The sequence below is a fragment of the Osmia lignaria genome, unplaced genomic scaffold (assembly GCF_051020975.1).
Source record: "Osmia lignaria lignaria isolate PbOS001 unplaced genomic scaffold, iyOsmLign1 scaffold0205, whole genome shotgun sequence".
Lineage (NCBI taxonomy): Eukaryota > Metazoa > Arthropoda > Insecta > Hymenoptera > Megachilidae > Osmia > Osmia lignaria.
The window spans coordinates 9,142-24,272 of NW_027478346.1; the positions used below are offsets into that span (position 1 = coordinate 9,142).

The window sequence follows — 15,131 nt, forward strand, 5'->3', positions numbered from 1 at the left end:
CTTGTATTACTCATCCAGCGATACTTACGTTATCCATTATATTGTATACTTACTTATTCACTCATCGTGTGACAATCTTATTAGTCTCACGATATTATAATCTATGTATCTATCTATACGTCAACACATTATTCATACTGAGTGACATACCGTTCTCACGTGATCGAAGGTCCAGTCTGTTAAAGATAAGATTAACGTTCTAAAGGATGTTTATGTTAAAGTATGAATATTCGTTCTTAGAATTAAGGATGTTAGTTTAAGATTAAGATGTTTAGTTAACGCGTCGATACCACTTCCAATTAGTAAGTTGCTATCGACACTCGAGTCATAAATCTGTTATGACCAACTAGCGATAAGATTGCGCTGACCAAGAAACGCTGACTAAGACGTTAATCTCTAAGACAAGAGACCCTTTGTTCAAAAAGATATAAAAGAGCCGTGAGACCAAGGCTCGTCGTCATTCACCGGATCCGCTCCGCACTGAATCGTCCCGGCACGTTCGCTGTCGTCAAATTCCTACGACAACGAACATTCCGGACGTCACACGTTCGCGACTTAAACTAGAAACCTCAGCGGTTCTTAACTCAGTGTTAAATATAAAGATTATTGTGAAGAATAGAAAAGGAGTATAATTATAATAAATATATTATTCGTTCAATTGAAATATAAAAGTTCTTTATTCAATTACGAGTCATTACATTCGCTCACCTTTCGGTTCGCGAGTCAGAAGTATTGAACACGAGTCAATACAAGTTAACACGCGAGTGATCCACGAGTACAGTTCCTGTCCAGACGACCAGCCACGGGTTCCCCAGGTAGATCCAGACGTCACGCACTGGTTGACCTGAAAAGATTGTGATTATTAGTTTACGGAACGGAGAAGCACTGCTCTGCCGCCCAGTAGCGAGAGCCGGGCCGTAACAAATTGGTGGCAGCGGTGGGATTTCCACAATCACCGTGACCAGGTATCGTCTACAAAGGAAACTCACCGAGACATTCGTAAGTAAAGGTTTTGTAAAAGATTTATCTGTTCGAATCCAAGGGACGTTGTAATTTACGACCGTGTTTACGAAAAACCGAGTCATCACCGAACGTGTCGAAAATATTTTCACCGTCGATTTATTATCGTGTTTACGCGTCGAAAAATATTTCTCACCGTCGGTTTACAACCTTGTTTTCGCCGAGCGGTAGACTAGGGCCTAGCTGACGCGCTAGCGGGTGAGTCATACCCCACCACGCTACGGAAAACGCTAGCCGCATCCCTACTACGCGCTACCCCTTCCACGCGCTATCCCTACTCCGCGTCGTCCCCACTCCGCGTCGAGCGCCAGACGAGCCACGACAGCGCTACGAGACACATCAGTCTACGAGCAACCACCGGAGTGAACGACACGCGAAAGATACGCGCAAAGTATCGAACGGATAAAGCATCGAGAAAGTGTCATTCGAAAGTGCTATTCGACAGTGTTAGAATCACGGGAAGTGCTATTCAGAGAAAATTACAAGTACGGTATTACTTTTCCTCAAAGTCAATTTACAATTTTTCAAATATTAAATATTATCTTCAATCATTTAGTGGGCCGTGTCAACTACTCAGAGCGCTTAGACTCGTGCGCAGAATCTGCGAGAGTCAAGAAAGCTGCCAAGGTACGTGCACAGGCGCAAAAATTTTTTTTTTCAATTATTATCCAAATCAAACAATTAATTAAAAGCGATATTAACAGAAGCGTACGCGTGGCTGTAGAGCTGGCCGCAGAGTCCAGGCACAAAAGCGCAAAAGTGAGCGACGACTAGCGCAGAATCTTGCTGATTTGGCTACCGATGGAAATACTGCAGCTTCATTAGCGCTATATTCCACTTCGGGACGCTGGACGCAAAGCCCTGCTGCTGTAAAAGCCACCGAATGCGAAGTTAAGACCGAGACAGCGCCGATCGACAGTCTGCCATCGCCGTGTTACTCGCCATCGCCAGAGTTCGAATTTAAATACGAACCACCTTCAGTAGAGACATTAAATTTGTGCATAAGTGAGATAAAAGCGGAATTAGCTTCGCCTCCTCCGGACACTGAATTTATTAATCTCGAGTCACTACGAAAAGTGTATAATCACCGGGAAATACCCGACGAATTGTTATTAACGTACGCTCGCGGGAAAATCGTCGATCCATACGTCATACCATCGAGCATTTGGGAATGGTGTGAATTCAGATACAACTACCAATAAAAGTAAGTAGTAAACTTTAAAATTTAAATATATCAGTGTTTTATTAAACCCATCAAAATGGCTAACCGTGAAACCCGTTCAACGCGACAAACAGACACAACGGCGCGTGAGACCGAGCTCCTCGCGTACGAACAAAGTCTAGCGGAACGCGAACATCACGTTAGGGAAACCGAGCGTCGCATCGAAGCCGAACGCCTCGAAATAATAAACGCGCAAAAAGAAAAGGATAATTTACGCGCAGAATTAGAAAAATTACGCCGTGACATGCAGGAAGCAACCGTGCAAAATCCTGAACGTGTTCCGACGGCAAGCACAATGCCGATGTCAGAGTCACCGCGACGCGAATCCGCGGAATCATCTGATTTCACTTTAAAAGAAGCCGTCAATACGATACCGATCTTTGACGGAAACAATATATCGGTGTTACAATTTTGTAGAGCGTGCCGACGCGCAAAAGAGATCGTGCCGCCGCGAGTCGAACGTACACTCGCGCGTTTAATACTTACGCGATTAAGAGGACGCGCCGCGCTCGCGATCGAAGACGAGTTTTGCGAAACCGTCGCAACAGTTTGTAACCGTCTTAAAGACATCTTTGAACCTCGCCGCTCTGTAGATCATTTTCGCGGAGAAATGGCGAACATATTCATGAAGCCGAACGAGCACATACTCGACTTCATTGGCCGCGTAAAAGATTTACGTGATGCAATTTTAGACTGCAATCGACAGTCCCCTAATATCGCAAACGTCGACGATCTTACAGTCGATAGTTTTATTAACGGTTTAAATCCGACTCTACGAGCGGAAATACGCCCTTTTAGAAACGCGCCGTTAATACACGTTTTCGATGAGGCCATTCGCGCCTACAAACAATCCGAATTAGATCGCGTACGATACGGAAAATCGACAACGGATACACGCCGCGTACAATTCGCGAACACGTACGAATCACGCGATGCTCGTAGTCCGTCACCGTATCGATCTTATTCGCCACAAAATACATGGAGACGCTCTCCTACACGCGATTACCGCCGGTACGAATCACCGGAACCGGCTCGTTACAATTCATATCGCGACGAAAACAGAGTCGCACCACGAAGAGATTCCTATCGCGAGGAAAATAGATACCGCGAAACGGAATATCGCGAAACGATAAGACAGGCTCCACGGAGAAATGAGCCTCGCGTTTCGTCACCACCTCGCTACGTGCCGCCGTTCAGGCGCGAGCAAAGTCCGCAGCCGACGCGCACGTACGAGTCGAATAATCAAAAAAATAATGTAATCGCGAAGAAATCGTGTTCGTATTGCCAGAGAATAGGACACGACGTACACGAATGCCAAAAGCGAGCATTCGTCGAAAACGATTACAGGCGAAACAGCAACGCGAATAGTAATAAGATTAATACGAAAATTAATAAAATCTCAAATTCGGGAAACGACCGAAGCCTCACGCCAAATCGAGATCGGCAGCGCGAGGTAAGCCCAAGCCCGATCCACAGAATTTCAACCGCGACCGAAACGAAAAACAATTAAAAATTTCTTCCGTAGGAAAAATAGATAATTCGGTACCGCGTATTTCGCTAGCCGCGCCAGAATTAAAAGCCGATAGCGTTTTTATGGTAGACACCGGTGCAGAACCAAATATTATCAAGACCGGTGCATTACGTTCGAGCACCACGGTAGACACAACCGACACTCTAAAAATATCAGGAATTACAGACGGTTTCGTGGACACCCTGGGTTCGACAGAAATTTCGATTTACGGTAAAGCCTCTACTTTTCAAGTCGTCTCAAACGATTTTCCGATACCGATGGACGGTATCCTGGGGGCTGCCTTCTTAAACGATGGCGCCGAAATCTCCTATGCCAAACAAATCGTGTCATGGAAGGGCACGGAATTGCCATTTGTTAATCAAAAACTAATCCCTATCGAATCAATCACAAACATCGTGCCGCAACAGGAACTGACCTCGTGCGTCACGAGCATAGATAACCGCGTAAGCAAACGAAACGGATCGACCGTACGATGCATCAGCGCATCGAGGAAAAACGAATCCGTAACCAACGAACCTCTGGTCCGCCCAGAACCGCGTTCGTGTGACGATGACGAAAATAAAAATAAAAATAAAAATAAAAATAATCCCTTGACCCGCTCAAGGATGAACGTTAGACACGAGCCTCTGATCCGCTCACGCTCGTGCACCGTTAGACACGAGCCTCTGACCCGCTCATGCTCGTGCATTCGCGTCAATAATAAAAATTCGGGTAAGCCTAGCACAAGTCCTAGCGCCGCTTCGTCGTCAAAGTCATCGTCACAAAACAAACTAGAATCTATGCGTAATCAGGGAAAGATTAAATTTGATAAATGGTTAAACTTGTACAGCTCATTGCACAAAGGTTTGTTTAGCATGATTTTACAACTCTCCAAAGATAAGAGTCTAGACGCTTCACATAAACCTTTGTGGAATGACTCATTAGAAGCAGAAATTGTAAGCGTAAACAAAAAGATCGCCAAGCGATTACTTCAAATAAATATAAGGGGCATAAGGTTCATTCAACGCGTACGAAACCAAACACCCCCTTTCATCGATAAGAGGCTACAAAAAGGACGTCCACCGAACAACCCGCATCAGTTGAAGATGTATCCAACACGCGGAATGGTGCTCCTGGCCCTGCTCTTCGAGATCGCCCCGATCTACGCTCTCATCGGTTACGATTGCGGAGGAAGGACTCTGAACGTAACAACATTTTCTGCTGTGGACCCAATCGATTGTGAACCTGTGGATGCTGAACCTACAACACAATCGAAGAACATCCAGCTTTTACAACTGGGCGACTACAATAACGCTCCGGTTATCCAGTGCAAGGTAGAAATTGATCGAACAATATCCTACTGTGGAATGCACTCCCATACGTCGGTCGTACAGAACGGACGTCAACAGTATATCTTTCCGACATCACGTGAAGCCTGTCGTACGCTGCATGCAACTGGAACAATATCCATTTCGCCATCAGTACAAATAACAGGAATCGGGAAAAACATTTCAATGACATTCAGTGTTACCTTGGCCGGAACGGTTACGATGGATGGATCGTGCACCGGTACCACTTACGCTGATCCATTTGGCTCATGGAATAATGTTATTGTCCAAGGACTCGTCAAAATTACAGTCCAGAACTATCCTGCAACGGTAAAACTATCGACAGGACAAATTATACTAAAATCAGGATACCAGTGTCGTCTTCAAGAAGAAATGTGCCTCGACCCAGAAGCCGGTCACACATACTGGGATTCCATTCCGAAGGATTACTGTGAATTTAGTAAATATAATGTATTATACGAAGGTAAAGCGACGAAAATAATTCCGCGAGGCTCCAACGGACCCCTTCTATACACGGTCATTGCCGACGCCACGACATTCGCCTTGACCACAACACACAATATCACGGTTTGCGGATACACTCTAATCAAAACAGAACATCCCAAGCTCTTGGTATTGGAGACAGACCACGACGGAAAACTCCCTCGCACACGGGCAACGTCGGTGGAAAATTTGGACATATTCACATACGTAAACTCCAAATTCATATACGTAGAGAAACATATACGTACCCAGCTTACGCAGCTCTACAAGGACGTTGTCATGCAGCGATGTCATCTCGAAAGGCAGGTGATTCAAAACGCGCTGGCACTGATACACGTCGCACCAGAGGAAATGGCCCTCGCAATAACGAAGCAACCTGGACACATGGCGATTTCTGCAGGAGAGGTCGTCCACATTATAAAATGCGTTCCAGTTAATTGTAAACTACGCAAAACAAGGCACTGCTTCAACGAACTACCTGTAATTTACAAAAATTCAAGTCACTTCTTAACCCCAAAAACAAGAATACTTACGTCAGCAGGAACAAGAAAAGATTGCAGCACATTGATACCAACGATGTACAAAATTCATAACGCTTGGTATCGCCTTACACCGCGCGTGGTAGAAACCATCCCACCTCAACGGATGCAGTCAATCACGCAGCCTACCTGGAAGTATGTCGACCCAGCAAACTTGGCAACTGGAGGCATCTACTCACCAGAAGACATCACCAGATTACGGGATCATATCATGTTTCCCATCGAAAAGACAGCCGTGATCAATACCCTAGTTCAAGGTGTCACAGGACGACAGTACGCGCAAGGAAACGTACAACTGGCTCACCTGCTAGATGAGGCGTCTATCAACCGAATCGCAGAATCCGCAGCCCGCAAATTCTGGAACGGATTCATCACATTTGGTTCAGTTACATCAGGAGTGATTGGCTTGTACGTTGCAATCCAGGCAATCCGACTGATAATTACAACGATACTCAACGGTATCGCGTTGCACGCCGCTTATGGATGGAGCATGAGACTCGTGGCAGCCCTGTGGAGTTCAATGAGCCATTTCTGCATCTTTCTGAAAAAGAGGAAAGAAGAATTAAACACAGGTGGAAGAGAGTGCTTACCCCAGAAGAGCGACAACGCCCCGTCCACCCCAGTGAGTGAAGTTCATATCCCAATAAGTGAACGCACCCCTACGCGTCCCTTTATAGAACGATCTCCGCGTCCAAGACTGTTATTTCCCACAAATCGCGCCGAACCTTGAAACAAATTTTCCTGCGAAAAATTTGTTTTCCTAGGGGGGGAGGTGTTACGTCGGGACACGACGTTGGAGTTAGATAGTAAGACTACGTTATATTATATTATATGTTATTCGCTTATATGTATTCACACGCTATCATACTTACCTTGTATTACTCATCCAGCGATACTTACGTTATCCATTATATTGTATACTTACTTATTCACTCATCGTGTGACAATCTTATTAGTCTCACGATATTATAATCTATGTATCTATCTATACGTCAACACATTATTCATACTGAGTGACATACCGTTCTCACGTGATCGAAGGTCCAGTCTGTTAAAGATAAGATTAACGTTCTAAAGGATGTTTATGTTAAAGTATGAATATTCGTTCTTAGAATTAAGGATGTTAGTTTAAGATTAAGATGTTTAGTTAACGCGTCGATACCACTTCCAATTAGTAAGTTGCTATCGACACTCGAGTCATAAATCTGTTATGACCAACTAGCGATAAGATTGCGCTGACCAAGAAACGCTGACTAAGACGTTAATCTCTAAGACAAGAGACCCTTTGTTCAAAAAGATATAAAAGAGCCGTGAGACCAAGGCTCGTCGTCATTCACCGGATCCGCTCCGCACTGAATCGTCCCGGCACGTTCGCTGTCGTCAAATTCCTACGACAACGAACATTCCGGACGTCACACGTTCGCGACTTAAACTAGAAACCTCAGCGGTTCTTAACTCAGTGTTAAATATAAAGATTATTGTGAAGAATAGAAAAGGAGTATAATTATAATAAATATATTATTCGTTCAATTGAAATATAAAAGTTCTTTATTCAATTACGAGTCATTACATTCGCTCACCTTTCGGTTCGCGAGTCAGAAGTATTGAACACGAGTCAATACAAGTTAACACGCGAGTGATCCACGAGTACAGTTCCTGTCCAGACGACCAGCCACGGGTTCCCCAGGTAGATCCAGACGTCACGCACTTGTTGACCTGAAAAGATTGTGATTATTAGTTTACGGAACGGAGAAGCACTGCTCTGCCGCCCAGTAGCGAGAGCCGGGCCGTAACAGGGTCAAATCGTGATATCGTCAAATTCTCGACGGAAATGTGCTATTTGGGTACGATATCGTGCAGAACGACACAAATCGAAGCAAAATCGTGCAAGCGAGTGCGTTTTCAGCGAGAAATGGGTCAAATCGGGTTGTAATTGTTGAACCGTCGCTGATATCGTGAAACTCTCGACGGAAATGTGCTATTTGGGTCCGATATAGTGCAGAACGGCACAAACCGGACCAAAATCGTACAAGGGAGTGCGTTGTCAGCGAGAAATTGGTCAAATCGTGATATCGTCAAACTCTCGACGCAAATGTGCTATTTGGGTACGATATAGAGCAGAACGTTCCAAACCGGAGCAAAATCGTGCAAGGCAGTGCGTTTTCAGCGAGAAATGGGTCAAATCGACCTGTAATTGTTAAACCGTCACTGATATCGTCAAGCTCTCGACGGAAATGTGCTATTTGGGTACGATATCGTGCAGAACGACACAAACCGAAGCAAAATCGTGCAAGCGAGTGCGTTTTCAGCGAGAAATGGGTCAAATCGGGCTGTAATTGTTGAACCGTCGCTGATATCGTGAAACTCTCGACGGAAATGTGCTATTTGGGTCCGATATAGTGCAGAACGACACAAACCGGACCAAAATCGTACAAGGGAGTGCGTTGTCAGCGAGAAATTGGTCAAATCGTGATATCGTCAAACTCTCGACGCAAATGTGCTATTTGGGTACGATATGGTGCAGAACGTTCCAAACCGGAGCAAAATCGTGCAAGGCAGTGCGTTTTCAGCGAGAAATGGGTCAAATCGACCTGTAATTGTTAAACCATCAGTGATATCGTCAAGCTCTCGACGGAAATGTGCTATTTGTGTCCGATATAGTGCAGAACGACACAAACCGAAGCAAAATCGTGCAAGCGAGTGCGTTTTCAGCGAGAAATGTGTCAAATCGGGCTGTAATTGTTAAACCGTCACCGATATCGTCAAACTCTCGACGGAAATGTGCTATTTGGGTACGATATAGTGCAGAACGACACAAACCGAAGCAAAATCGTGCAAGCGAGTGCGTTTTCAGCGAGAAATGGGTCAAATCGGGCTGTAATTGTTGAACCGTCGCTGATATCGTCAAACTCGAGACGGAAATGTGCTATTTGGGTCCGATATAGTGCAGAACGACACAAACCGGACCAAAATCGTACAAGGGAGTGCGTTGTCAGCGAGAAATGGGTCAAATCGTGATATCGTCAAACTCTCGACGCAAATGTGCTATTTGGGTACGATATGGTGCAGAACGTTCCAAACCGGAGCAAAATCGTGCAAGGCAGTGCGTTTTCAGCGAGAAATGGGTCAAATCGACCTGTAATTGTTAAACCATCAGTGATATCGTCAAGCTCTCGACGGAAATGTGCTATTTGGGTCCGATATAGTGCAGAACGACACAAACCGAAGCAAAATCGTGCAAGCGAGTGCGTTTTCAGCGAGAAATGGGTCAAATGGGGCTGTAATTGTTAAACCGTCACTGATATCGTCGAACTCTCGACGGAAATGTGCTATTTGGGTACGATATCGTGCAGAACGACACAAACCGAAGCAAAATCGTGCAAGCGAGTGCGTTTTCAGCGAGAAATGGGTCAAATCGGGCTGTAATTGTTGAACCGTCGCTGATATCGTGAAACTCTCGACGGAAATGTGCTATTTGGGTCCGATATAGTGCAGAACGACACAAACCGGACCAAAATCGTACAAGGGAGTGCGTTGTCAGCGAGAAATTGGTCAAATCGTGATATCGTCAAACTCTCGACGCAAATGTGCTATTTGGGTACGATATAGAGCAGAACGTTCCAAACCGGAGCAAAATCGTGCAAGGCAGTGCGTTTTCAGCGAGAAATGGGACAAATCGACCTGTAATTGTTAAACCATCAGTGATATCGTCAAGCTCTCGACGGAAATGTGCTATTTGGGTCCGATATAGTGCAGAACGACACAAACCGAAGCAAAATCGTGCAAGCGAGTGCGTTTTCAGCGAGAAATGTGTCAAATCGGGCTGTAATTGTTAAACCGTCACCGATATCGTCAAACTCTCGACGGAAATGTGCTATTTGGGTACGATATAGTGCAGAACGACACAAACCGAAGCAAAATCGTGCAAGCGAGTGCGTTTTCAGCGAGAAATGGGTCAAATCGGGCTGTAATTGTTGAACCGTCGCTGATATCGTGAAACTATCGACGGAAATGTGCTATTTGGGTCCGATATAGTGCAAAACGACACAAACCGGAGCAAAATCGTGCAAGGGAGTGCGTTTTCAGCGAGAAATGGGTCAAATCGGGATATCGTGAAATTCTCGACGGAAATGTGCTATTTAGGTACGAAATAGTGCAAAACGACACAAACCGAAGCATAATCGTGCAAGCGAGTGCGTTTTCAGCGAGAAATGGGTCAAATGGGGCTGTAATTGTTAAACCGTCACTGATATCGTCGAACTCTCGACGGAAATGTGCTATTTGGGTACGATATCGTGCAGAACGACACAAACCGAAGCAAAATCGTGCAAGCGAGTGCGTTTTCAGCGAGAAATGGGTCAAATCGGGCTGTAATTGTTGAACCGTCGCTGATATCGTGAAACTCTCGACGGAAATGTGCTATTTGGGTCCGATATAGTGCAGAACGACACAAACCGGACCAAAATCGTACAAGGGAGTGCGTTGTCAGCGAGAAATTGGTCAAATCGTGATATCGTCAAACTCTCGACGCAAATGTGCTATTTGGGTACGATATAGAGCAGAACGTTCCAAACCGGAGCAAAATCGTGCAAGGCAGTGCGTTTTCAGCGAGAAATGGGTCAAATCGACCTGTAATTGTTAAACCGTCACTGATATCGTCAAGCTCTCGACGGAAATGTGCTATTTGGGTCCGATATAGTGCAAAACGACACAAACCGAAGCAAAATCGTGCAAGCGAGTGCGTTTTCAGCGAGAAATGGGTCAAATCGTGATATCGTCAAACTCTCGACGCAAATGTGCTATTCGGGTACGATATGGTGCAGAACGTTCCAAACCGGAGCAAAATCGTGCAAGGCAGTGCGTTTTCAGCGAGAAATGGGTCAAATCGACCTGGAATTGTTAAACCATCAGTGATATCGTCAAGCTCTCGACGGAAATGTGCTATTTGGGTCCGATATAGTGCAGAACGACACAAACCGAAGCAAAATCGTGCAAGCGAGTGCGTTTTCAGCGAGAAATGTGTCAAATCGGGCTGTAATTGTTAAACCGTCACCGATATCGTCAAACTCTCGACGGAAATGTGCTATTTGGGTACGATATAGTGCAGAACGACACAAACCGAAGCAAAATCGTGCAAGCGAGTGCGTTTTCAGCGAGAAATGGGTCAAATCGGGCTGTAACTGTTGAACCGTCGCTGATATCGTGAAACTATCGACGGAAATGTGCTATTTGGGTCCGATATAGTGCAAAACGACACAAACCGGAGCAAAATCGTGCAAGGGAGTGCGTTTTCAGCGAGAAATGGGTCAAATCGGGATATCGTGAAATTCTCGACGGAAATGTGCTATTTAGGTACGAAACAGTGCAAAACAACACAAACCGAAGCATAATCGTGCAAGCGAGTGCGTTTTCAGCGAGAAATGGGTCAAATGGGCTGTAATTGTTAAACCGTCACTGATATCGTCGAACTCTCGACGGAAATGTGCTATTTGGGTACGATATCGTGCAGAACGACACAAACCGAGCAAAATCGTGCAAGCGAGTGCGTTTTCAGCGAGAAATGGGTCAAATCGGGCTGTAATTGTTGAACCGTCGCTGATATCGTGAAACTCTCGACGGAAATGTGCTATTTGGGTCCGATATAGTGCAGAACGACACAAACCGGACCAAAATCGTACAAGGGAGTGCGTTGTCAGCGAGAAATTGGTCAAATCGTGATATCGTCAAACTCTCGACGCAAATGTGCTATTTGGGTACGATATAGAGCAGAACGTTCCAAACCGGAGCAAAATCGTGCAAGGCAGTGCGTTTTCAGCGAGAAATGGGTCAAATCGACCTGTAATTGTTAAACCGTCACTGATATCGTCAAGCTCTCGACGGAAATGTGCTATTTGGGTCCGATATAGTGCAAAACGACACAACCGAAGCAAAATCGTGCAAGCGAGTGCGTTTTCAGCGAGAAATGGGTCAAATCGTGATATCGTCAAACTCTCGACGCAAATGTGCTATTTGGGTACGATATGGTGCAGAACGTTCCAAACCGGAGCAAAATCGTGCAAGGCAGTGCGTTTTCAGCGAGAAATGGGTCAAATCGACCTGTAATTGTTGAACCATCAGTGATATCGTCAAGCTCTCGACGGAAATGTGCTATTTGGGTCCGATATAGTGCAGAACGACACAAACCGAAGCAAAATCGTGCAAGCGAGTGCGTTTTCAGCGAGAAATGTGTCAAATCGGGCTGTAATTGTTAAACCGTCACCGATATCGTCAAACTCTTGACGGAAATGTGCTATTTGGGTACGATATAGTGCAGAACGACACAAACCGAAGCAAAATCGTGCAAGCGAGTGCGTTTTCAGCGAGAATTGGGTCAAATCGGGCTGTAATTGTTGAACCGTCGCTGATATCGTCAAACTCGAGACGGAAATGTGCTATTTGGGTCCGATATAGTGCAGAACGACACAAACCGGACCAAAATCGTACAAGGGAGTGCGTTGTCAGCGAGAAATGGGTCAAATCGTGATATCGTCAAACTCTCGACGCAAATGGGCTATTTGGGTACGATATAGAGCAGAACGTTCCAAACCGGAGCAAAATCGTGCAAGGCAGTGCGTTTTCAGCGAGAAATGGGTCAAATCGACCTGTAATTGTTAAACCGTCACTGATATCGTCAAGCTCTCGACGGAAATGTGCTATTTGGGTCCGATATAGTGCAAAACGACACAAACCGAAGCAAAATCGTGCAAGCGAGTGCGTTTTCAGCGAGAAATGGGTCAAATCGGGCTGTAATTGTTGAACCGTCGCTGATATCGTGGAACTATCGACGGAAATGTGCTATTTGGGTCCGATATAGTGCAAAACGACACAAACCGGAGCAAAATCGTGCAAGCGAGTGCGTTTTCAGCGAGAAATGGGTCAAATCGGGATATCGTCAAATTCTCGACGGAAATGTGCTATTTAGGTACGAAATCGTGCAAAACGACACAAACCGAAGCATAATCGTGCAAGCGAGTGCGTTTTCAGCGAGAAATGGGTCAAATAGGGCTGTAATTGTTAAACCGTCACTGATATCGTCGAACTCTCGACGGAAATGTGCTATTTGGGTACGATATCGTGCAGAACGACACAAACCGAAGCAAAATCGTGCAAGCGAGTGCGTTTTCAGCGAGAAATGGGTCAAATCGGGCTGTAATTGTTGAACCGTCGCTGATATCGTGAAACTCTCGACGGAAATGTGCTATTTGGGTCCGATATAGTGCAGAACGACACAAACCGGACCAAAATCGTACAAGGGAGTGCGTTGTCAGCGAGAAATGGGTCAAATCGTGATATCGTCAAACTCTCGACGCAAATGTGCTATTTGGGTACGATATAGAGCAGAACGTTCCAAACCGGAGCAAAATCGTGCAAGGCAGTGCGTTTTCAGCGAGAAATGGGTCAAATCGACCTGTAATTGTTAAACCGTCACTGATATCGTCAAGCTCTCGACGGAAATGTGCTATTTGGGTCCGAAATAGTGCAAAACAACACAAACCGAAGCAAAATCGTGCAAGCGAGTGCGTTCTCAGCGAGAAACGCGTCAAATCGGGCTGTAATTGTTGAACCGTCGCTGATATCGTCAAACTCTCGACGGAAATGTGCAATTTGGGTCCGAGATAGTGCAAAACGACACAAACTGGAGCAAAATCGTGCAAGGGAGTGCGTTTTCAGCGAGAAATGCGTCAAATCGTGATATCGTCAAATTCTCGACGGAAATGTGCTATTTGGGTAGGATATAGTGCAGAACAACACAAACCTAAGCAAAATCGTGCAAGCGAGTGCGTTTTCAGCGAGAAAAGCGTCAAATCGGGCTGTAATTGTTGAACCGTCGCTGATAACGTCAAACTCTCGACGGAAATGTGCTATTTTGGTACGATATAGTGCAGAACGACACAAACCGAAGCAAAATCGTGCAAGCGAGTGCGTTTTCAGCGAGAAATGGGTCAAATCGGGCTGTAATTGTTGAACCGTCGCTGATATCGTGAAACTATCGACGGAAATGTGCTATTTGGGTCCGATATGGTGCAAAACGACACAAACCGGAGGAAAATCGTGCAAGGGAGTGCGTTTTCAGCGAGAAATGGGTCAAATCGTGATATCGTCAAATTCTCGACGGAAATGTGCTATTTAGGTACGAAATAGTGCAAAACGACACAAACCGGACCAAAATCGTACAAGGAAGTGCGTTTTCAGCGAGAAATGGGTCAAATCGGGCTGTAATTGTTAAACCGTCACTGATATCGTCAAACTCGAGACGGAGATGTGCTATTTGGGTCCGATATAGTGCAGAACGTTCCAAACCGGAGCAAAATCGTGCAAGGCAGTGCGTTTTCAGCGAGAAATGGGTCAAATCGACCTGTAATTGTTAAACCATCAGTGATATCGTAAAGCTCTCGACGGAAATGTGCTATTTGGGTCCGATATAGTGCAGAACGACACAAACCGAAGCAAAATCGTGCAAGCGAGTGCGTTTTCAGCGAGAAATGGGTCAAATCGGACTGTAATTGTTGAACCGTCGCTGATATCGTCAAACTATCGACGGAAATGTGCTATTTCGGTACGATATAGTGCAGAACGACACAAACCGGACCAAAATCGTACAAGGGAGTGCGTTTTCAGCGAGAAATGGGTCAAATCGTGATATCGTCAAACTCTCGACGCAAATGTGCTATTTGGGTCCGAAATAGTGCAAAACGACACAAACCGGACCAAAATCGTACAAGGGAGTGCGTTTTCAGCGAGAAATGGGTCAAATCGGGCTGTAATTGTTAAACCGTCACTGATATCGTCAAACTCGAGACGGAGATGTGCTATTTGGGTCCGATATAGTGCAGAACGTTCCAAACCGGAGCAAAATCGTGCAAGGCAGTGCGTTTTCAGCGAGAAATGGGTCAAATCGACCTGTAATTGTTAAACCATCAGTGATATCGTCAAGCTCTCGACGGAAATGTGCTATTTGGGTACGATAT

At 45.4% G+C, this 15,131-nt stretch overlaps 1 protein-coding gene across 1 annotated transcript; it reads left to right on the top strand.

Annotated features, from left to right (window-relative positions):
- Window positions 1–2,279: 2,279 nt before the first annotated feature.
- On the top strand, window positions 2,280–4,820 carry LOC143308216 (uncharacterized). Its single transcript, XM_076693157.1, has one exon. It carries the CDS (start codon window positions 2,280–2,282, stop codon window positions 3,750–3,752), a length of 1,473 nt encoding a protein of 490 aa, XP_076549272.1. The 3' UTR covers window positions 3,753–4,820.
- Window positions 4,821–15,131: the final 10,311 nt, after the last annotated feature.

Excerpts from the sequence above, each read along its gene's own strand:
- LOC143308216 (XM_076693157.1), top strand. The coding sequence starts at position 2,280 with ATGGCTAACCGTGAAACCCGTTCAACGCGACAAACAGACACAACGGCG.